The sequence below is a fragment of the Egretta garzetta genome, unplaced genomic scaffold (genome assembly GCF_000687185.1).
Source record: "Egretta garzetta isolate BGI_Z169 unplaced genomic scaffold, ASM68718v1 scaffold85, whole genome shotgun sequence".
Lineage (NCBI taxonomy): Eukaryota > Metazoa > Chordata > Aves > Pelecaniformes > Ardeidae > Egretta > Egretta garzetta.
In genome coordinates this window covers 2,996,412-3,019,240 of record NW_009259718.1, presented here as the reverse complement: position 1 = coordinate 3,019,240, position 22,829 = coordinate 2,996,412, and the positions used below count along the sequence as shown (strand labels likewise).

Below are 22,829 nucleotides of genomic sequence, written 5' to 3'. Positions count from 1 at the left end.
TAGGTGTTGTGTGGGTTGTCCAGTCAGTTCATTTATCTCAGCATGATTTTATCTAATAGTCTTCAGTTTCCAGCAGATCCTTGCCCTATTACTGTTGGCTTTGGCTGTTTACTTCTGAGCTCTACACTTAATTTTGTTTCTTGTTACACCAGTAACCTTAAAGGTACAAAATATGCATTTGTCTCTGGCAGGCTCTGTTAAGGGAAGGCTGCGTGGACTCATCCATAGAGGGAAGATTGCTCCTGCTTCTTTACCCGTGCTAGCTTTGGCTGTCATCTGACCCCACCATGAGCTAATTCAGGGAGCTAACCCTATGCAAAAAAATTCAGAACCAACAAGTGTCCAGGAGAGCACTACCAAGCCCCCAGATCAAGGGTCTTAACACACAGACTATCAGTTCACCACCACTGACAAGTGCCAGAGCCAAGGCTGAATGGGACGTTTCACTTGGCAGTAGCTGGGTTTTAATCAGTTTAAATATAATGTGAAACTGTAGCTGGAGTTTCTTTTTTTTTCTGCTGCAAGCTGATATGTGTGAAACCCTGTCAAGGTATTTTTCTCTTCCTCTGATGTTGACCTACATAGTAACTGATAGCAGGAGGCTGTCATCCCCTGTTGGCTCAAATGGTAGAGTCTCTTATGGATGTAAAGCACCAACCTCACAGTTTTGAATCACTGGGATGTTAAAATGATTGTCATAGCTTTTTAGTGATTGTTTGCTGCTTAGACACTCCCCTACCCCCAAACACAATTTGGTATTGCAGATGTTTTTTCTGTTGTTTTGAGCTGTGTTTTTAAGGTGACTTACTTGACACTTTCAAAAGTCAGCCAAATATTACTGCTCACAGTTGGGGTGTTTAATTTTTTTCTGATTGTTATTTGAAACTAAATAAAACTGGTTCTTAACAAAATAAAATCAAGTTAACTGTATGAAAGTAGGTTAATAGAGGTGTTTTGTTGTTAACTGTATTGCTTGAAAAGTTTTCTTGGTCTGCTTTATGGTTTACTTGGTCTTTTTTTTTTTTTAAAACAAGAGTAGACTGGGAGTTACCTTCTTTCTATTATTGTTCTTCCTGGACTCGCATGTTTAGTATGGGGTTTTTTGGTGGATTTTTTTGGCAAATGCTTTTCAGGCATGTCCCCTCTTTTCTTTCATTTTACAACAAGCATATAATGTCCATGTGGAATGTCACGGAAGTGTCATCTGTCCTACCATGTGTGGAGAGTGAGGCTGTCCTAGTATATTAAGTATTTAATATGTAGCACTTCCCATTGCAATGAATGAGTGCAGCTTTCTCTGTGACATTCTAACATAATGATTTCAGCAAGCCTTTGATATCTTCTGGAAGAGAGTTTTCAAGCTATATCTTGTGAAAGTAAACAGGTAAAACCCTGTTTCTCTCGCTTAAATGTTGTCTCATATACTGCTGTTCCTGTATCTTAGGTGAAATGTTAGGAAACTCCTCATACTTATTAGTCAAACTAATATCACATGTTCTGTTGTTGGGCTAAACTACCTGAACAAGAGCACGCTATAATAGATACATGTGCTAAGAAATTCCTTTTCTTTACTATGCGGGTATGCAGAAGGAAAAGGGACTTCTCAGCTGGCTAAGGCTCCTTCCTAAAACTTGTTCCATTTCTGGAGGCTACTTCGGTCCTATCAGTCTCTCGTGAAGATTTTCTGCATGCCTTCAGGAATTTTTTTCCTCCTCTGGGAGCATCCTGTGTGAAGGGGGGATTTGTAATTCTGAGGGCAAAGATGATCAGGAAAGAAGGGAGAGCAAGGATGCTGTGTGATGCGCATATGATTGGGGTTCCTTTGTTGTGGCTTCATTCTTGTTTCTGTTCCCATGTCCTCCCAAAATTTCTGTACATGTCTAAGGTTATGCACCCAGCATTCCACCTTTGCACAACTGTCAGGCAACATAGCTAGTACAGAGGGTGAAGGCGTAGCCAGTCTGTACTGCAGTGCAAGCTTCCATAGAGCATATACTGAAACAGTTGCTGGCGTTTTACAAAAAGGGACCCATGATTCCTTTTCTTTAGGTAAAAAATTATGTAAGAATTACATTAAAAAAAAAAAAAACTTTTTACTCCAGAGAATGTTAAAATGTTAAATAGCATAGGAAGTGCTAGTTCTGCACTTGCAACTTTAATGTTGGCCCTTCATGTGTTCAAAAGGGTGAGAGTTGAAGTGTAGCAGAAACCTGTAATCTTCTTGGTTTTCAGCTGTTTGAATCTATTTTTTTAATCTAAAATTAGCCATCTCAGTCTGGCTAATTTTAGGATTCTGTTTAATATTGGGCAGCTTAAGTAGGACTGTGGTTTTCCTGGGAAAAAGTTGCCATCAAAGCAGGTTTGTTTTTGTCATTGTGAAAAATGAGTGTATATATTTAATTTTGTATAGAATAAAGAAAAATAACTTTTGTAAAGATTGTAGCATGATGACCTCTGAAAAAGATGAGCTTCTAGTGGTATGGAAAATATAGTAATGCTTCAGACTCTGCAGCAACTTTCGTGGTATATGCCAAATCACAGAATGCACCACTTGTTTTCCTTCCTGGCTTGTGTTGCTGGGTTTGTCTCTTTGGTATTTTTTTTTTTCTTTTCCTATTGGAAACTTTAATTTTTGGTAGGAATAGCAGACTGGACATAATATTTAAGAGCTTGATGCTGTGTAATGGGAGTGCTCTGGTTAATTTTATTTTTGCTTGAGCATATGTTTCAGTATCTGATCTGTGCCATCGATATCAGCAGGACTGCTTTGTCCTATATGTAAATGTGCTTGTTTGTAAAGATTCCTTCTTTAGTAAGAAGTAGAGATGATGCACTGCTCTTGCATGAGAACCCAGTTCTGTGTAATTGCTTTCTCAGTATCACAGGACCACCTATGTATTACTCTGCCTTGATCAAACTGTCGTTTATATCAGTAAATAATATAGCATGCAAATGTTTCTCTGTACTGTCTTAGACTTGACTGTGGTGAGTAAGTGTAAATATCCTGATACATTGCTATATACATATCTGAACTTGTACAACAGCTGTGTTTCCAGCTACCTGAAATGGTTTAGAGTAGAAAATTCTGTGGTTTGACGTTAATTGTAGTAGGCTTCTGCAGTTTTGAATTAAAATTATCCTACTGTTTTTTGGTGCTGTTCAAATCCCTCAAAGTAAGCTCTCCATTTCCAGATGTTCTTTATTACTGTCTTGCTCATTTCTAACTCTTTATCCTACTTAGTCCTCTTGTTCAATACTGATTTATTTTTCTGCTTCTTATTCCTATAGTCTATATGTATTTTTCACTCCTACTTCTTGTAAAGGTCTTCCATCTTTATTACTTTAAAAAAAAAAAATCTGTCTTATCGGGGTACTAATTGTAAAGGAAGATCCAATGCTCTAGTCAGTATGGTGCTGGGAGACAGGAAGCTGTTTAAAATCCTTTTACACAGAGCAGGTAACAACATTCTTATCATTCAGGTTTCTTGATAAAACATGAAGAGATCCTAAATTTCATAAGCTTTTAGTAAGACCTAGGCTTTTCAGTGTCCTTTCTAGAAGTAAGTTTGATTCCTGAAGAATAAAATATTTTTTCTTCTATATTAGCATTGTAAGTGCTTTGACAATCAGATTTAAGACCTTGTTCTGCAGAGCCTTAATATTCTGCACAGAAGTAATTAGCTGCAGCTGTTAAATGAAGTTTCTTTAATCAGCAAAAATTCTGAAATAATGCTTACTTTTGGTTATATGTTAGTGCCTTGAGGCAAATCTAATTGTATTCTCTTTTACATCGTATAAGCAGAAGGGATCTAAATGAGATGTGTTTGATAGAGCTGTAGTGATTGAAAACCCTACACTGTTGAACTTTAGGCATCTACTGCTTATCCTAACAAATTGCTTTCGTACCTGAATGACATTGAGACACTAAAAACTGAATGAGTTTGCTTATATGTAGTTGAGAACTTGTGTAAAGCATTATGTCATTTATATTTATTTGCTCCTCACTAATGAAAGTTGCAGTCATTGCTGTTATAGTCTTAAAGTATCATTTCTTCCTGAAATAGTTGATCTGATTCTTCTGAAAATCTGTTTCAGCTGATACTGTAAGTACAAATTTCATGTAAGCTTAAAATGCTTATGCAGTCTCTAGTGACCCTTCTTAGCGTTGACAAATGCCTGGCTGCTGATATGAATGCAACTATTGGAGTGTTTGTAGAAAACATCTACCTACCTTTACTAGTAAAACTTAAGCTGACTGTACCAGCTATGACAGTGCTTTCAGGTCCCAAGAAAGCTATTGACTTCAGTTTGGCATCCTGCTCCTTTTTGAGTTGATGTTTGGGATTACATAGCTGCTGTAGACAGAGGTGAGGAACAAATGACTTTGCTAGCGGTCACAGCACTTGACAGAATCTCAAGACAAATTTCCCCAATTCTTTTCATGTTAACATTCATAATACAGGAAGCAAGTAACTCACAAAGGATGACCCCTTGCCTGCATGGTTTTTTTCCTTGAAAAATTATATACAGTCTGCATTTGATAGTGGAATCTGTACTGTTCTGTTCCTAACTGGAAGGTATGTTTTGTACTTTTAATTATCATTGTGAAAGAAAAAGATGTTTTATGTTAATGCACTTTATTAATGAACTATTTAATTGGGTATATCACCTGATGATCTTACAAAAGATACCTAGCAATGCTAAAGACTTCTTTGGCTTTCAGTTTCGCAAAGGGCTTGCTCTTCACGCATAAGGGATGTGCTTCAACTCTCCACTCCCTTCTGCAGGTTCTGTGTGCTCATTCAATCTGTGTTTTTGAAATTCTAAGTATATTCCCCATGGGTTTTGCTTGTCCTCATTCCAGAGCTGCTTCCAAAGGCCCTGCCTAAATTACAAGACAAAGGAAAACAATTGGGTAGAGACAGATACAGGAGTAACAAGTAGCAGTGGCCTTTAATGAATAGCATGGAAATCCATGAATTTTAACATGTCGGACATCTAGAAGTGGCCATGTTTTCTTTCTGTTGTGCCTAGAAAAATACATATAATGAATTACAGGTTTTGCAGAAAAAAAGTGCAGAAAGGCATTGTAAGGGTGCAAGTGATTGTGTGGATTGTTTTCCTAACAAGACTGCTGGATGAACAGAACAAGATCAAGCTCTGAGACCTTCTAACTGTATGGATTAAGAAAGGCTGCATTTAAAATACATGGAAACTAGGCAGAAAAATGTGGGTGTAGTCAAGTTCTAGGAAATGGGAAGAATGCCCAAACACTGGCAATCTGGGCAATGGAGGATTCCCCTGCTAAACAAAAGATGTGGGAGGAAGATTAACATTTAAGTTACAGTTCATTTGGCTTGAAGGTGACACCCAACTATCTACAAAGAAATGTCAGTCTGAGGTTTTTGGTTTAGACAAGAGTGCAGATCTGAAACACAGGATCTGTGAGCTTCCATCACAGAGGTAAGAGTTTTTGAGAGCAATGATGAAGGTGGCTGAAGGCCTAGATTCTTGGTCTAAGATTTGGCTGCAAAAGAGATCAATTAGGGATATCATTTATTGCATAGAAGTGGAAGCAAGTTTTGTTTGGAGGAGGCCTATGTAGAATTTGAGAGTTAATTCTCTCCTCTCCCTAGCATGGTCCAAAGAAGTTGAATGATGAAAGTGAGGAGGACTGGTGTTTAGAGTGGCGGCCGTGCCTTTGTAGAAGACCAAGGAAGCAAGCTAGCGGAGCTGAAGTTGGTACAAATAGTAGTAAAGGAAGGCAGGAAATAGGAATGTGAAAAAGGTGAACGGGAAGTGTGACAGTAAGAGGAAAAACTTGTGAAACTGGATGGAGAGGGATAAGAGGGCATGAGTAAGGACTCTGTCTCATGTTCCTTGTGTTTGAAGAACGGTACTTGTTTCATATGCAAATCTAACCACTTGCTAGAAATATATTCTATTGTCGCCTTTGTCTAAAAGAAACCACTGAAGGAATCTGTAATTTGGGTTAATTTTCTGGGCAGTGAGGAACACAACATGTATCTCCAGTGTCCTTGTGTGTCATGAGCATACTAGGAGAACATGGTGAGGTTGTAATATGTGTGGATGTTATAAAATTGTGTATGCTGCAAGATTGGAGGGAAAAGCAAGTCTTGTCATTAACACGCAAAATATTTTTTAGGCACTGACTTTTTTTTTAATTAGTGCCTATCTTTTTGTTTCACTGTGTCTCTGAAAGTAGTCTTTGCTTGAAGAGTAAACTTGACAAAAGGGTGTAAGCTCAGAATTGCCACACAGAGGTTTGTTTCTGGATGACAGACTTAAATGAATATTTATGTGCTTTCACAGAATCACAGAACGGCAGGGGTTGGAAGGGACCTCAGGAGATCTAGTCCAACCCTCCTGCTAAAGCAGGGTCACCAAGAGCGGGTTGCACAGGACATCGTCCAGGCAGGCTTTGAATATCTCCAAAGAATAAGACTCCACAACCCCCCTGGGCAGCCTGTTCCAGTGCTCCGTCACCCTCAAAGTAAAGAAGTTCTTCCTCATATTGAACAGAAACCTCTTCTGCTTCAGTTTGTGCCCATTGCCCCTTGTCCTGTCGCTGGGCACCACTGAGAAGAGTCTGGCTCCGTCCTCGTGACATCCACCCTTAAGATATTTGTACATGTTGATGAGATCCCCTCTCAGTCTTCTCTTCTTCAGGCTAAATAAGCCCAGTTCTCTCAGCCTTTCCTCATAGGGGAGATGCTCCAGTTCCCTTACTGCTTCAACAGTTCTTGCCTGTCCATCAGCTGAAAATCCAAACAATAATAAACTGGTTGTCCTTTTGCTTCAGTGACCGAGTGCTCTGCTTTTTAGTGTGAGAGAACAGTTGCTGGTGGCCAGTTTCCTTTTCTTGACTCCATTCTAATTTTTATTTCCTTTTTTGATCTTGAATCTTATGAAAAAGTTTGAAAGCAGTTTTGGTTTTTCACAATTCAGTTTCTAAAGAGCCTGATGTGTCACAGCAGATAGGATAGACTTTTAACATAAGTCATTTCTCTTGGCAAGTGAAGCTTTAGAAGCTGTTAAGTTCAGAAGGCTCACTACTTCATGCATAATTAAAGCACATTAAGTTTTGGTTAGTGATTTGGTTATCAAGTTTCACAATTTGTGGTCTCTTCTGCATGACATGTAGACAGCTCGTGGATGCTTTGAGAGTGTACAGTGTTCGTGCATAAGCAGCTGCAATAGTTAATTACAGTGATTGTTTAAAAACCTTGCACCTGTTTCTAGTTTCATATTCTAATTAGGTCTATTTGTTTCTTGCTGGCAAAAATAGTCTAATCACAGATTCTTTTAATAATAATGCTTGTTTTAAAGAAGCTACTGCTGTAGTTCCATTATACTTGGACCTCTGTTTTGAGATTTTAGAATAAGCCATTTAGGTGACTAGAAGGATGCAGCAGCTTTCTGTCAGGCAAGGTTTTTTGAGATTTACTCAAAATGCTCTCTGTATTTTAAGAGTTTTCTTACGTTGCCTAGAAGCAGGGGGCGGGGCGGGTAGTTGGAAAGGGAAACTGTTTGACACATTTTGGTATACGTGTTTATGCTGGGATTCTTTCCAATCTCATATTTTTAGATTGATCCTTTCTGAGGTCTCTTTAACTCTGAGTATTTGAATGTAGTGTTATCTACATGCATTAAACTGTTGCTGACTCTTTCTTGTGCTGGATGGGGAGCTTGTTGGTGTTTGGTTGTGACTTGGGGGAGGGGGTGTGTGTCAGCTGCTTACACATTTCCAATCTTCTCATTCCCTTAACTTTATTCTGTATTTTCACTTAGTTCTTGTTGCTTAGGAACTCAGAAGAAACATGTGGTATTGGTATTTAGGGGTGTGATTTTTCTTCCAGTAAGGTCATATTCTTGAATATATTTGGTAAAATATGTCTTCAGCTGGAACGCAGAATATGACATTTCTTGTAGCTCTTGCTGTCCATTATCGGTGATTGCATAGAGAGAAACTGTCTGCAGAAGCAGCTCTTGTACCATCTCCTGTAAACTCCCTCAAATACCTGTTGACCTTTCTCTTCATCTTACTGTTTTCTTATGTTTGTCTCAAAATGTCACTTCCTGGAAGACTTGGAGCTGAGCATACAGTTAGCGCTAGAATTTTTCATCTCTATTGAGTCTCTGTGTATTTGCTTCAAACACTTAGGTATTCTGCTGAGTGACTGAAGGAAAGTAGTCTGTCATTCAAACTTCCTTAATGACTCTAATTGGATTATAGTGCTGTAGAAATCAACAGCTTTTGTATGTTTATATAGCAGTTCCTGCAGTGTGAGTTCAAAACTTGTTTTCCAGTTTATGGCTGTTTCATGCCATTTGAATCTAGAAATAGATGAAGGTTGGTAGAGTGGTGGAGCTTTTATTGCTACTGTTGTATGCAGCACCTGGGACTGAAAGATTAAAGGAAAGGTAAGGACAAAATCCTTGTGGCACTTGCAAAAATCATGAAGGAGCACAAAGCACATCACTGACTCATTTTTGTGAGTCAGACTCACTATAACTACTCAAACATCATTAATCTTTTTCATATAGGGGGATCATATTTGAGGAAATGCATGTTAATCATGAGTTTTACCAAAACCAGTTCCATCTATGAATAAAGCACACTCATTGTAAAGCATCCCTTCAAATTAGGTTAGTGTGGATGTACTGTGAACATCTTTTTATTAAGGTCTGAGATAAATTGTTACCCTGTTTTTCTAAAAATTCAGTTTTTTCAGTGGTGGTTGATCCTTTGCAAAAAGAATGTCAGCATCTATTAACAAAATGTTAGTGATCTAGTCAGAAGGTAAAGGCTGTCACTTGCCTTCGGAAACTGAGTTTTGAAAATGAGAACTGTACCTCCAAAATACATTATCCCCACGCTGAAGTATATTGATACTTAAATGTTCAGTAACACTTCCTATTTCTTATTCTCTGTAAGCCATCTCTTTGGCTCCCGTACAGCATGCTGTCTCTTGGTGAGAACATGACTGTGGGGAGTGATGTCTTGTTCTGGCGACCTGATTCTCAGTCCCTCTGGCTGCATCTTACACAGAGCCCTCTGCTAGCCTTGGAAAAGCTTTCCAAACTGCAGATCTATGGTTTCACATCTTTCAGTTGATATAAATTTTCAGCTGCATTTGTTACTGAATTGAGCACATTGCTGCCACATTAGAGTGCGAGTAACTTTTACAAGAATACAAGAAAATTTTATTTTCCCCCATAAATGGGTCATAGTAGAAGTAAAAGTTATCCTAAGTGGTATTACTTGTGTTTTCTCTCTTTAGAATAGTCTTTTGCCACTTTGAAAGTTGTTTCTTTGCTCTACAGTTGAGGGAGAGAAGGACTGTTACTGTTCAACAGTGTTAATGAGCTTGGATTTGATAGTCAAAGTGAGGAGCTCAGTCCTTCAGTTTTTTTGTTGCTTGGGAGAAATACGGATGTGACGTGGGTCATATGAGAAAAGCAGCTGAAGAACTTCAGTTTGAATGCCTTTCAGTGCATCTGTTAAAACATTGCATTGTATTTCTGGTACTGAAATATTGGAAGGTAATAATGCTACTGTAATTTTTTTAAATGCAAACCTAATAGCACTTAAGAAAATTGTAAGGGCTAATAGAAGACTGTTTATGTAACAATGCATTTTGCTGAGACCATTTATGTTATAGTACCATGGTTTTCCCCCTGCATGCTATGCACATCGGCCTGTAAACTGGGAAGTTTTTTGGATGACATCAAGTTATGTCAGACTTTGTCAAATTGAGAATAAAATGTGTGCCTAAAAAACAAAGTCTCTATTTGAGCTTTTGGGCCCAAGCTAAAGACTGGAGCAAAGAGGTGCATAAATTTTAACTTAAAAATATACTGGATGTGTATGAGATAGCAGTCAGGGCTAGTGCACCGGGGATGAACTGTGAATTTCTGGAACTAAAAGCTTGATTTATTGCACTTCGACTTAAAATCAGTCCTCCTTAGGCAGAGGACTGTAACAGTCCTAAACCTTGCACAAAATGGACCAGTCTGGTGGGATTGATCTGATGCTATACAGTATCATAACTCCATGCAAGGTATTCATTATTAGCTTCATTCTTTGCCCTTTTTTGTAAAGGTGAAACAGTGCTCTATAATACATCTTGATCTGTGAGATTAATAAAACCAGTTCTGTTATACTTGCAAACCTCAGTAAGATCTGTCTATATCCCCAAATGTTCCAACACAGCACCCCAACAAGTTACTTAAAATTTGTTTTAATCTCTGGAAAATCTACAGTTTATCATAGACTTTGTCAAATACTTTTAATAACCTTTGTAGGAAAAAATCCCAATTTAAATATGTAGGTACATTCCTATTTTTGTTGCCAATGTTTGGCTAACAGTTGTCAATCTTGTGTTTGTTTATTTTTTCTGTCAGCTTTAGGTTGGCTTTTAATTGCAGTTGGACTAGATGATCGCTGTAGGTCCCTTCCAACTGTACTCTTCTATTCTAATTCTCACATATCAAATGGTGGTTGCTCCTTTTCATCGGTACGTTTTCAGTTTACTGGAAAAAACACTTGATATGGGTCAAGTGGCTCAGTTCCTCCTGAAAGCAGTTAGGCCAAGCTTGATATGTTGCTTGCTGCTTGCCTTCTTTCCTTTCCATTATCCACCATCTTCTCCTTAATGCTCTTTGAGGAAAAAGTATTTTTGCCTGGGGGAGGAAACAGGGAGGGAGTGTGTTTTTGTAAATAGTGCTTGTTTTAAATCCCTACAACTATTTTGGCTTACATTACTCATTGAGCAACTCTGTATTTTAAAGAAGCTTGAAAAGGTTGTGCTATATTGAGTCCAAAGTGTATTTCTCTGATGAAATATTTTAGGACTGGAATGGGACATTTTGTCTGTTAGAATAACCTCTTGTTTAACACCAGATTTTAAAACAGCACGCTTCATTTTGTGTGTGAATCTCAAAACTTCTACTGATCATTAAAGATCACGATGGAAGATTGTGCTTAGGACCAAGATGATGTTGGTTTTGTTGACTGAGTTTCAAAATTGTACTTTAGTAAAAGCTCTTATATTCCTAAATGATTTTATAATTAACTCTGCTTTTAACTTGTGAGGTTTATGGGCCGTACTGATTGGAACAATGAGTTCTGAATTCAAGACAAAACATAGTGTGGTGGGGGTTTGCAGCTCTTGTAGCTCATACCTCATTGGTAATAAAAGGAGAGGCTGCAATTTTTTTTTGTAGTGGTTACTTCAGATCTTGACAAGTTGTGTACAATGTATTTATTGTGCAGAACTTGAGGAAGAGCCCTTCTTATTTTTTTTTAAACTGAATGATTGCTAGCTGTGCCTCTGCACGCATCCTGTAGTTGAAGTACAGGATGTAGGGCTTTTCCTCTCTTAAATTCTTCAGTAGACGAGCAAAGGTGCTGAGAAATAATGTACAAAACACCATGATAACATTTTTCTACAATAGCATTGCTGATGTGCGCACTGTTCTTCTTTTGGGGTTCATGGCAAAAATAGTGTAGGATTGTGCATGAACCTAATTCAGTAAATTTGTTTGAATCATTAGAATTACTTAAGAGTAAACCGATTTGGGATGTAGCTTCTGTTTTGAAGCTGTAGTTTGATTATAAGCAATGTGTTTTTAGTAATGAGATGCTGACTAGCATTTGTGTCTCTAGAGAAGAAGAGGAACGTCTGAGAAATAAGATCCGAGCAGATCATGAAAAGGCTCTGGAAGAGGCTAAGGAGAAATTGAAGAAATCGCGTGATGAAATTCAAGCTGAGATTCAGACAGAAAAGAACAAAGTAGTGCAAGAGTTGAAAAAGAAAGACAGCAAGCCACTGCCCCCTGTTCCTTTACCAAATCTTATAGGGATAAACAGTGGAGAACCAGCAGACCCGGATATCCGAGAGAAGAGGAACAAAATTAAAGAGGTAAAGATGATGATGTGGTCCTATCCGTTCTTCTATCTGATAGCAGTTATTTATATGGCATTTAGTTGCTGTTATTTATATAAAAAAGAAAAACAGGACTACAAATCTTTTTAATAAACAGTAAGCTAAAAGTGCACATCAAATGTTAATGAACAACAGCATTATTACATGTTTTTTTCCTGGTGGTGGGGTGTTAATATTTATTTCACTGGATAATGACTTAAAAAATATTTTAAGCATTTCTTCAACTTACTGGTATGGGTTCAAAGTGAGTTTGTCATTAACATATGGAACAGCACCAAGTGCATCTTTAAAGCAAAGCCTGACTGTCAGGTTCCATTCAAAGAACTGGATATGCTAGTGTGTCACAAGATATTTTTAAATGTTTAAAAAGTGGACTGAAAAGATAGAAAAAAATAAAACAACTTGCTGCTAAAATTTTCTAATTAACAAACTATCACATACTTTTCAAAATGAGTTTGAAATGGGTCTAAAAAACTTGGAGTTCATTTAAATAGATTGCCTCATTTACCTGTAAAACATTCAAACTAAGATGTTGGCTTAGGCTTTTCGTTCTGTGCAGATTATGCTATGGGAATTGCTGTTCCTGGTCTTATCCTTTCCACTCCTGGCTGGCTGTGAGATTCATTGCCCTCTTTTGCCCTGGCAATGCCAATTTCCACTTAATATTGCCAGGCATTTTTCTGAGTCTGTAATTCTAACTACTATGGCAGAAACATTGTACAGCCTTCTTTCTTCTTTCCCCAAATCTCATTAATTTTATGCCTAAAAATCGGATTAGTAAGCGGGAATTGTTCAGACCAGAGGTAGACAAGCATAGGCTCTGTAATTAAAGAACATCCAAGACCGCAGCACTTAGCTACATCAGTTAAATCTTCTTTTAAATTGTAATCTGAAATTAGTTAGCTCATAAAACCCCAAACAAAAGTAAGTCAGTCATACACCTGTCCTTGTAATAGGGAGGGGTTGCAGCTGGAGTATGTGCCGTACTGTGGGTAGATCACCCAAATTGGAATTTTACTTTGAATAGTAATGATGACTAGATAAAATCCACTCTTATCAAACAATGAACAACTACTTATGATGCATGGAGCTGTATCACTATTTGAATCTCACAAGTAATAAATCCTTCCCCGGAATGTGTGCCTATTCTGATAGTGACTACTGCAGATGCACTTTTGGCTGAAGTTGCGTGTGGAATATTGGATCCCCTTGATCCTGCTTGGTTAGGGCTATTTCCCAAAGGACAGCACTGAATTGTGCATTTCAAACGGCTCTATGGCTTTTCAAAACTGTGTCCTCAAACATTTTCAGTGAGAAAATACAGAGAATTTTGCTTTTCAAAATGCCTTCTGAAGGGTGAATGCTATGGTCATGTAGTTGTTGACACTTCTTAAATTTTATCTACAGTTTACTGTATTTAAATACCTTTGAGTTTGCCACTGATTGATTTAATGGGTAGAATAAAATTGAGCTGACTGAGTAATGTGAAAGTACTAAGCACAGCTAACAATGAAGAACTAGCTGGAAGAAATAATCAGCTAAAGATCAAGCCTGGAATTGGAGGGAGGGATGAAAATTAGTATTTGCATTTCTGAGGTTGTTTTGTCAGAATGTAGGCTCTGAGAGGAGATGAGAAACTATAGGTTAATACAGAATGGCAGTTTTCTTGGTGACATGGATAAGTAGTAAAATCTGAACAATTCTTGCTGATCTAAATCTGAAGGTGTAGCAATTTGTGGGTAAGGAATCCAGTGTAGTTTAACTAATGGCTCTGGTGATCCCTAGTTGCAGTTGCCACAAATCCTAGGCTTACTCCCTTTTTTTGGTGATCAGCCTATGTGTGAATCACACTGACAAGCTGGGGGTTTTATTGCATAACTTGTTAATGACTCCTATTGTGGTTTCTGAAGTGTAGCTTTTCACAGCCAGACCAAAGATTTGATGGGACTGTGTATTAGGTGGGTAAATGCTTCAGTTAGGGTAATCCTACCTTTGTAGCAAACTTCAGCAGTGTGACCACTGTGCTTGAACAGTCCAGGATCATACTGGCATGACTGAACTTTCTGTCTTTTGTTGTGTGAATTGCCTTCATTGTCTCAGTATTGTTAGTACTGGAGCTATCAGGTGATCTCCAGAATTGTTAAATTCTTTGATTTAGGGCAGCAGATCATCACTTCTATGGCTAGGTGTGTGAAGGGATAGCATACAGGAGTGGAAAGTCTGCTAATGGGAATGGGTAAATGATAAAGCTGAAGAACCCATTGTTGGCGTGTTGTCCCTTTTGTTTGGCCTCTGTGTCTATTTCTGGATTTTGGCATCTGATATGTTGCAATTAATATAACATGGCTGATATAAAACATATATCAACAGTAGATGAATATTTTGCCTGAAACCTGTTTTTGACAGCATCAGATGTATCACAGAAGGCTGCAGCGATTCCAGAGATGCAAAGTGCATTCTGAAATGCACTATGATAGTTGCCGAGGTCTTCTCTCACTGCTTTTTGTAACCGGTGTAGACAAATACAAATAGTATTCATAGGTGAGATAGAGACTTAGCAAAAATAGAACAAGTTCTAGGAGACAATATCTCTAACATAGGTCTACACCTAGCTTATGTAGCGTTTCTGACATGCAAGACACTATGGTTGCCTGGATTGAGACCAAAAAAATAGCACAGGGAAGCTGCTAGCTCTTTGGAGGCTGCATATCTAGCTCCAGAATTCCAGGTCGTCCTGAAAGGGCATTTGGTTTGTGCCTTGTTAACTTTGAAGTGTCCTGATGCATATGTGAGAAACTTCATTCTCTCAGAATCACTTTAGACTGCTTAAATTCACAAAATGAATGTATACAGCCTATTTTGCCTAGTATCAAATGGTGAAAAACTGTGTAGAAGTGAGCTACGTGTTGTAATATGCACATGGCTCTGCAATTGGGAGAAAGAATGGAAAACTTTCAAATGGGGATCTTGTTTCTGTCATTTTTACAGAAAATTTATTACTACCTTTTCTTTCCAAAAAACAACTTGGTGAAGTCTTTTTTTAAGATCTTTCCATAAAAAGTGGTTTTGCAGTACTTAAATATTTTAAAAACACATACTTTGATTTTTTTTTTTAAAGTGCATATAAAAGTAAAAAAAGTTGTGTAATGCTCTTAAGAGAGCTTTGTAAAGCATTTGAAAGCTTTATATAAGAAGAATGTTTACTGAGCACAGAGAGGGAGGCTTCTTAAGGTCATGGAATAAACCAGGAGCAGAATCTGCATCTCTTGGTGGTGGGTTTTTTTTTTCTTTTTTTCTTTGGTTCTGATATTTATATTTAGTGTTACATTGTATTCTCAATTGTAACACATTCACAGAATTGTATAATTTGTCTATATTCTTCTAACAAGCTATTAATTCAGTTATTTCAATAAGGACTATTTATGAGTTCGCTGATTATTTTAGATGCACAGTAACAACTTTGAGAAGTAAAGCTTTTGCACCTGCTTACCATACATGCTTTGTAGCACTTTTCTAGTATATTAGCTTGGTTTTCTGGCTTTTAAAGATGCTATGCTTTTTAATTAGCTAGTATTTTAAGAATAAAGAGATCTGAAAATTATTCTTGTTGCTACACTTCAGCTTTGTACTACTGTTTCAGTGGGCTTTTTTTTCCATACTAAGTAAAAGATGAGAAAATGGTTTTATAAGAGGGTAGATGCAATTTGTATAGTTTTCCAAAAAGATTTTAAGATGCGTCTTTTTATTGTGGTTAGTACAAAGAAATGAAGAACAAAACTCATCTTCTGGAACTCATTGACTTCCTTTCCAAGTTAAATTAGATAAAAATTGCATGAGTACTGGGAATTTTCAGCACTTAATTTCCATTATTATGTCCTTTAAATGGTGTTCAGAATATTATTTTTCTGTAGTTTAAGTGTAATCATTACAGATATTGCTTTTTTTTTTTTAAAAAATTAGTTTTGTTTCCTCAAGGAGTTAAATTTTACCCAGTCAAATAAGGAAAACTTCATTATTCTTTTCACCCTACTTGAGGTGCAGGTTTTCTTTCATTTAAGTCTAAGATTTCATGGTATTGCCTTACTGCCAGCATTCATTTCGGGTACTGATTAAAATAGAGTATTTCACCCAATAATAGTACTAATGCCATGCAGGATATTCTATATATATACACACACCTTGTTCTAAACATTTAAATGTTAATTTTGAGGTCTTGGATTGTTGGAGTCCAGAGGTCTTGGAATGTTGGAATTATGGATCCATGTTTTACATACAAGTCAGTATGTATTGTATTACATCCACTATTGGTTTTGCATTCTTACTGACTACAGGCCTCTGGGGACGATTGTCGGGGACCTGGGGGCCTGGTTAGTGGTCTCCTTGATCCCGGCAGCAAGGGGAAAGGGTGTGAGGAGGGTGGCACTGGCAATGCACATCAACAGTTGGTTGCAGAGCTTGTGTCAGCAACAGGGTTTTGGGTTCTACAACCATGGGACCCTGTTTGCAAGGTTTCCCTGGGAGAGATGGGATCCACTTCACTAAGGCAAGACAAAGGCATCTTTGCCAGCAGGATGGCTGACCTCATAAGGAGGGCTTTGAACTAGGAATGATGGGAAAGGGAGAGACTAACTAGCAGCCCTGTGAGCAAAGGGCCTGTGGTGATGTGGCAGAAAGGGATCACAAAATCAGCAAAACAGGGCTTAAGCGGGGTCATCTCTCACATTTGCATATACGCAAGGATGTGCCTACAAGACACCACTATGGAGAAATCCCCACAACCCTTCCTGGGAAATTGGCATGCCAGGGTACCTCTCTGAAGTGCATGGTACAACAATGTGTGTGACACGGGGACTAAATATGATGAGTTAGAGATCTGTGTGCATTGGCAGACCTGTGATCTTGTTGGGATCATGGAGGTGTGGTGGGATGACTTGCATGATGGGAGTGTTGCATTGGAGGGATAAAGACTTTTTTAGAAGTCTGGGCCAGGAAAATGAGGGGGTAAAGTTGCCTTTTAAGTGAGAGAGCAGCTGGGGTTGGATGATGAACCAAGGAGAGCTTATGGGTAAGGATTAAAGAGCTGACTCGTATGGGTGACATTGTAGTGTGTGTCTGCTATAGGCCACCTGACCAGGAACAACAAGTGGATGAGGCACTCTACAGACGGATTGGAGCAGCGTCAGGTTTGCAGGCCCTGGTCTTCATGAGGGACTTCAACCAACTCAGTATCTGCCTGAGACACAACACAGCAGGGCATAAGCAATACAAGAGTTTCCTGGAGTGCACTGATGATAACTTATTCCTCCAAATGACAGTGCGGCCAATGAGGAGCAGGATTGACCTGGACAGGCTAGAGTTGCATGGAGAGGAATCTGATGAAGTTCAACAAGGGCAAATGTCAGGTGCTGCGCTTGGGGAGGTTGAACCCCATGCACCAGTACAGGCTGGGGGCTGACCTGCTGGAAAGCAGCTCTGCCGAGAGGGACCTGAGTCCTAGTGAATGACAAGCTGACCATGAGCCAGCAGTGTGCCCTTGTTGCCAAGAAGGCCAATGGCATCCTAGAGTGCATCAAGAGGAGTGTGGCCAGCAGGGCGAGGGAGGTTATCCTCCCCCTCTACTTTGCCCCGCTGAGACCGCATCTGGAGTACTGCGTCCAGTGCTGGGCTCCCCAGCTCAAGAAAGTTGAGGAACTCCTACAGAGACTCCAGATGAAGGCTACAAAGATGAGTAGGGGACTGGAGCATCTCCCCTATGAGGAAAGGCTTATTTAGCCTGAAGAAGAGAAGACTGAGAGGGGATCTCATCAACACATGCAAATATCTTAAGGGTGGGTGTCATGAGGATGGAACCAGACTCTTCTCAGTAGTGCCCAGCGACAGGACAAGGGGCAATGGGTACAAACTGAAGCAGAAGAGGTTTCTGTTCAATATGCGGAAGAACTTTACTTTGAGGGTGACAGAACACTGGAACAGGCTGCCCAGGGGGGTTGTGGAGTCTCTTTCTTTGGAGATATTCAGAACCCACCTGGACTATGTCCTGTGCAACCTGCTCTGGGTGAACCTGCTTTAGCAGGGAGGTTGGACTAGATCATATCTGGAGGTCCCTTCCAACCCCTGCCATTCTGTGATTCTATATTCTGCTAAACATCATACAAAGAAGGAGGGGTTTGGGGATGTGAAGTTCAAGGGCAGCCTTGGCTGTAGGGACCATGAGATAGTGCAGTTTAGGATCCTGGAAGGGAGGGAGAAAGGTGAAAAGCAAGTTTCCAACCCTGAACTTCAGGAGAGCGGACTTGGGCCTCTTCAAAGATCTGCCTGGTAGAGTCCCTTGGGATAAAGCCCTGGAGGGAAGAGGGGCCCAAGAAAGCTGCTCAGTATTGAAGGATCGCTTCCACCAAGCTCAAGAGTGGTCCATCCCAATGAGCAGGAAGTCAGGCAAAAATGCCAGGAGCTCTTTCAAAACTCAAACACAGAAAGGACGCATACAGAAGGTGGAAACAGGGACAGTTAATCTGGGAGGAATACTGAGGATACTGTCTGAGCTTGCAGAGATGGAGTTAGGAAAGTCAAAGCCCAAAGCAAGTGAACCTGGCAGGGGATGCCACAAGCAGCATGAAGGGCTTCTGTAAGTACACAGGTGACAAAAGGAAGTTAAAGAATATGTGGGCCTGCTGCTGAATGATGCAGGGGACCTGATGACATAAGACATGGGAGAAGCTGAAGTTCTTTTTTGCCTCAGTCTAGACTGATAAGAGTGGCCTTCAGGAATTCCAGCAGTGTGCCCTTGCAGCAAAGAAGGCTAGTTGTATCCTGGGCTATATTAAACAAAGTATTGCCAGCAGGTTGAGGGATGTGACCCCTCCCTGCTGCTCAGCTCTGGTGAGGCCACACCTGGAGTGCTGTGTCCAGTTCTAGGCTCCCCAGTATGAGAGATATGTGGACATACTGGAGAGAGTCCAGCATAGGGCCACCAAGTTGATTAAGGAACTGGAGCATCTCTCATCTGAGGAAAGGTTGAAAGAGCTGGCACTGTTTGTCCTGGACAAGAGAAGGCTCGGCAGATCTTACCAATGTATATAAACACCTGAAGGGAGGGTGCAAAGAGGACAGAGCCAGGCTCTCTTCAGTGGTGCCTGTTACAGGACAAGAAGCAAAGGGCACAAGCTAAAACACAGGAGGCTCCATCTGAACATCGGAAATGCTTGTTTACTTGAGGGTGACCAAGCACTGGAGCTGGTTGCCCAGATAGGTTGTGGAGTCTCCCTCCTTGGAGATATTTGTAAAATGACTGGATATGGACCTTGGCAGCTTGAGCAGGGAGATGGGACCAGATGGCCTCCAGAACTTCCTTCCAAATGCAACCATTCTGTGATACGATGTTTGGCTAAGCCTGTCAGCTGGAAGAAAGCTTCTCCAGAATGTTACATGAGTGCAGTTAAATAAACTTAAATAGTTTTTATGTTCTAGGTTTCAGGGATAGACTGGAAGATCTGAGTTCTCTGCAACTTTTGTTCTACTGCTTGTTCTGTATTTGTTGTGATATGCAGTCAAGTAACTAGGCAGTGCTAATTATGTATGGGCTTTTAAAGTTCAGCTCAAAGGAGGTGTGGTGGTCACACAAAAAAGCTTAGAGCTGTGAAGTGGCTGAAGCTGCTGGCTGTATCATGCTTGCTTCCTGTGCAGCTTAAAAGCTGTTCTGTTTAATGAGATGGGATGGCAAGGAGATATCTTACTACTTTCTGATAAGCTGTTTTCAACATAGCAAAATTTTGGTTCTGTTCCTGCTTGTCATGGCTTTCTGGTAAAAAGAAAAAGCAGAGAAAGGCATTTAAGCAAAAGGTGTTGTGAAATGGGCATCCAGGGAGCCACAGTTAAAGATTGCTTGCTACACCTGACACCTGGGGAACGAGTTGCTGTTAAATTTGGATGCTTTGCACCAATGAGAAAACAAAGTCCCTGCTGGGAAGCTGGGGATGTTCTGACTTGAGTTCTTTTGCCAGTGAACTTACTGTGGCCTTCAGCAAAACTTCCTCTTTTAAAATGCGACTTCTAATATGTTGCCTCTTAGAAGGGAAGGTAGGAAGATTATTTATTTAATATTAGTGGAGGCAATTTTGGAAATACTGTTAGAAATGTGCCAAGAGAAGTGATTAAAATTTATTTTCATTATGGTCTTTGAATGATGCTTAAGAGGCTGCGAATAATGTTGAGAAGTAACAGGTTGTTTTATAAGCAGCAAAGCTAATGGTTTCCTATGGATTTTTGACCTAAATCCCCTTACACCACCGCCTGCTCCTTATGTACGCATTGCTGTGAATGCACTCTTGTCTTCCTGTTTGACTGCATGAGTTGCAATGTGTTCTGTGCCTGGTTGAGAGCTACCTGCATGCTAAATACTGCCCCTCTGAATGAAGGGTTGGATTATAGCTGCTGCCTTCTTGTAGACAGACACAAATTAGTACCCCCTTACCTAGCCACAGATTTTTTTCTCTCCCCCCCCCCCCCCAAAAAAAAAAAAGTAGGGGTCTGAAGTATCTGGTTCCTCCAACTCTGTAAAAACAGGTTTGAAATGAGAGAATGGATTCAAAGGCCACTGCAAATGTGTCAAATGACAGATGTACAGGCAGCAAGATTGCATAAGCCTTATTCTCTTAAGAAATCAGGTTAAAAATAGTGATTAAGTGTCCTTTTACCTGAGTTCTATTTTGTGTGCTTATTGAGAAGACAGTTGTGCTGAAGAAATACTTAATCATGTAGAGGTCTTTTTATGCTGCATAACTCCTCTTTTCATAGTTACTATTCATATAACTTCCACTGCTAATCTTTTTTTTTTTTTTTTTTTTTTTGTAATTGCAGTGTTTCTGACCTAGCCAAATAGTCTGCCTTCGGTGACTGGGAGACTTTTTTCAGCATCTAAAACCAATTTAGAACAATTTCATTATTGTTGACACTTATACTTTTTGTTTTCTTGGTCAAACTTACTTGGTTTACTTCTAGTTGGTTAGGATATCGGTTTTTAGCGATACAGGTCTGTTGTATTAGGAGTTTTGCCCTGTATTTTGTAGCTCACTGCTCCTGGCTTTGATCCCAATAAAAATGAAGCACAATGAGTATTAGGACCTATCTTTTTCTGTATTTAAGATAACACTCCCTGCAGAGTGTGTTCTATAAAATACATATACACACATTTTATATATGTGTGTATATATAAAAATGTTTATGTATATTGTATACACACATGTCACTTATTAAGTGGTTTCATTCGCACACTGTTTGGATTCTCTATGTTTTGGATTCTAAAATGTAATTCAACATGTTGAGATTAGCTAAGTTGGCTTTAAATTGGTTTCACTGCACTTTTTTAATGCTTATCTCATTTTGACTGGATGAGTAAGGTAAGCATGGATTTTTCTTGATCAAACCTGTTGGTAAACTAATTTTCAATGGATATATTAGAATGAAATTGTATAATTAGCGCTTTGGCCAGTACAGGCAAGTTAGGAATGGCCCTGCACAAAGTTGTGTCCCAGCATGTTGGGATGATTGTATAAAGGACTCATTTTACATTTGTAAATCTTTAATTTATGCCTGTGAGAAGCTTTGTAGCTTGGTGTATTTATTTTGCTCAGGATGAAAATAAAGCTCCTAGTGTGGATGGTGCAGTATTTCAGCTGCACATCCTGGATAGGTTGCTTTGGTTGGTAACTTAAAATGTGCTACCAATGAGGAATGCAAGTTTGCGTGTTGTACTTGAGAAATTAATCGATTTATTAAAGTTGTAGCAATTACAGAATTCTCCACCACTCTTGTGTTACTGGAAGCATGTTTAATAATGAACACCTTCTTGAATTTTTAAGATATCTTTTTTCCAAACCATTGTCAGAAGAACCTGTCTTTCAACGATGAACTAGCACATTTGCAATATTTAAAATTCATAAATACAAAATAAAATCAAGAAAACAAGGAAATATTTAACTTCCCTGATATAATCAGCCAAATAAAAATGAGCAAAACTCCAGGTAAATTACTTATCTTCACAATTGGGTAAATCAAAAGGTCCCATGATATCTGATTGACCTTGCTGCTATTTTTTTAATTTCATATTCTGTGTCATTTATTCCTGTGCTACGGAAATGTTGGTAGCAAAAATAATGAATTATGGCTAGATGAAAGAGATCTCTATATTAAATTATACAAGAGACAATGTGTGTTTTTGCCGCTTTGGAGACTTTGATTGGAAAGCAAGAGCATTCTCCTAAATATAGTAAAAATTCTACTAATTGTTAGTCAACTTTGCATAATTTCTTCTGTAGTCCCTTCTGTGTTTCCCAGAGCACAGACATGCCAGTGTGTTTTTTAACATAGAGTTTTCTTGATGATGTTTCATCTCAAAATTACTGATATTAATGGTGTCATTGATACACAATGCGAGCTACTTGCAGTTGGTGAATAACCTCTTAAGTTGTGTTCCATTAAGACATAGATCATCTGCATATGTAATACTGTAATACGTGAAACTTGCAACAGTTTACTCTGAATTAGTTTGCTCTGAGATTTGGATTCTTGATTTGCATTGCTGGCATCTATTCTTATTTTCTGCTTTGTTACCAGAGGGCTAGAAGGCGGCTAACAAGATGTCAATTTTTGAAAGGGATTCAAGGGGAGATCAACGTATGGCAGACCCCTGTGCCTGATGAGTTAACTGTGCAGATTAACAGAAACTAGAACAGGGAGCAGACAGATACCTAAGATTTCCCAGTATATTTGTAAGATGTCATGATGCACAAAGCTATAGAAGATCCCTGAAAGAATCAACAAGCACATGAACAAGGGAGATAGTTATATACACAATTTTTC

General features: G+C 39.1%; 1 protein-coding gene across 2 annotated transcripts in view; it reads left to right on the top strand.

Annotated features, from left to right (window-relative positions):
* MAN1A2 (mannosidase alpha class 1A member 2) overlaps window positions 1-22,829 on the top strand; it is a 146,171-nt gene that overhangs the window by 17,878 nt on the left and 105,464 nt on the right. For both annotated transcript variants that reach the window (XR_004842056.1, XM_009639106.2), the window contains exon 2: window positions 11,693-11,948. Coding sequence is in view for 1 of the 2 variants with exons in the window: in XM_009639106.2 (XP_009637401.1) it covers window positions 11,693-11,948 (256 nt within the window). In the remaining variant the exon portion in view is untranslated. The remainder of the gene's footprint in view (window positions 1-11,692; window positions 11,949-22,829) is intronic.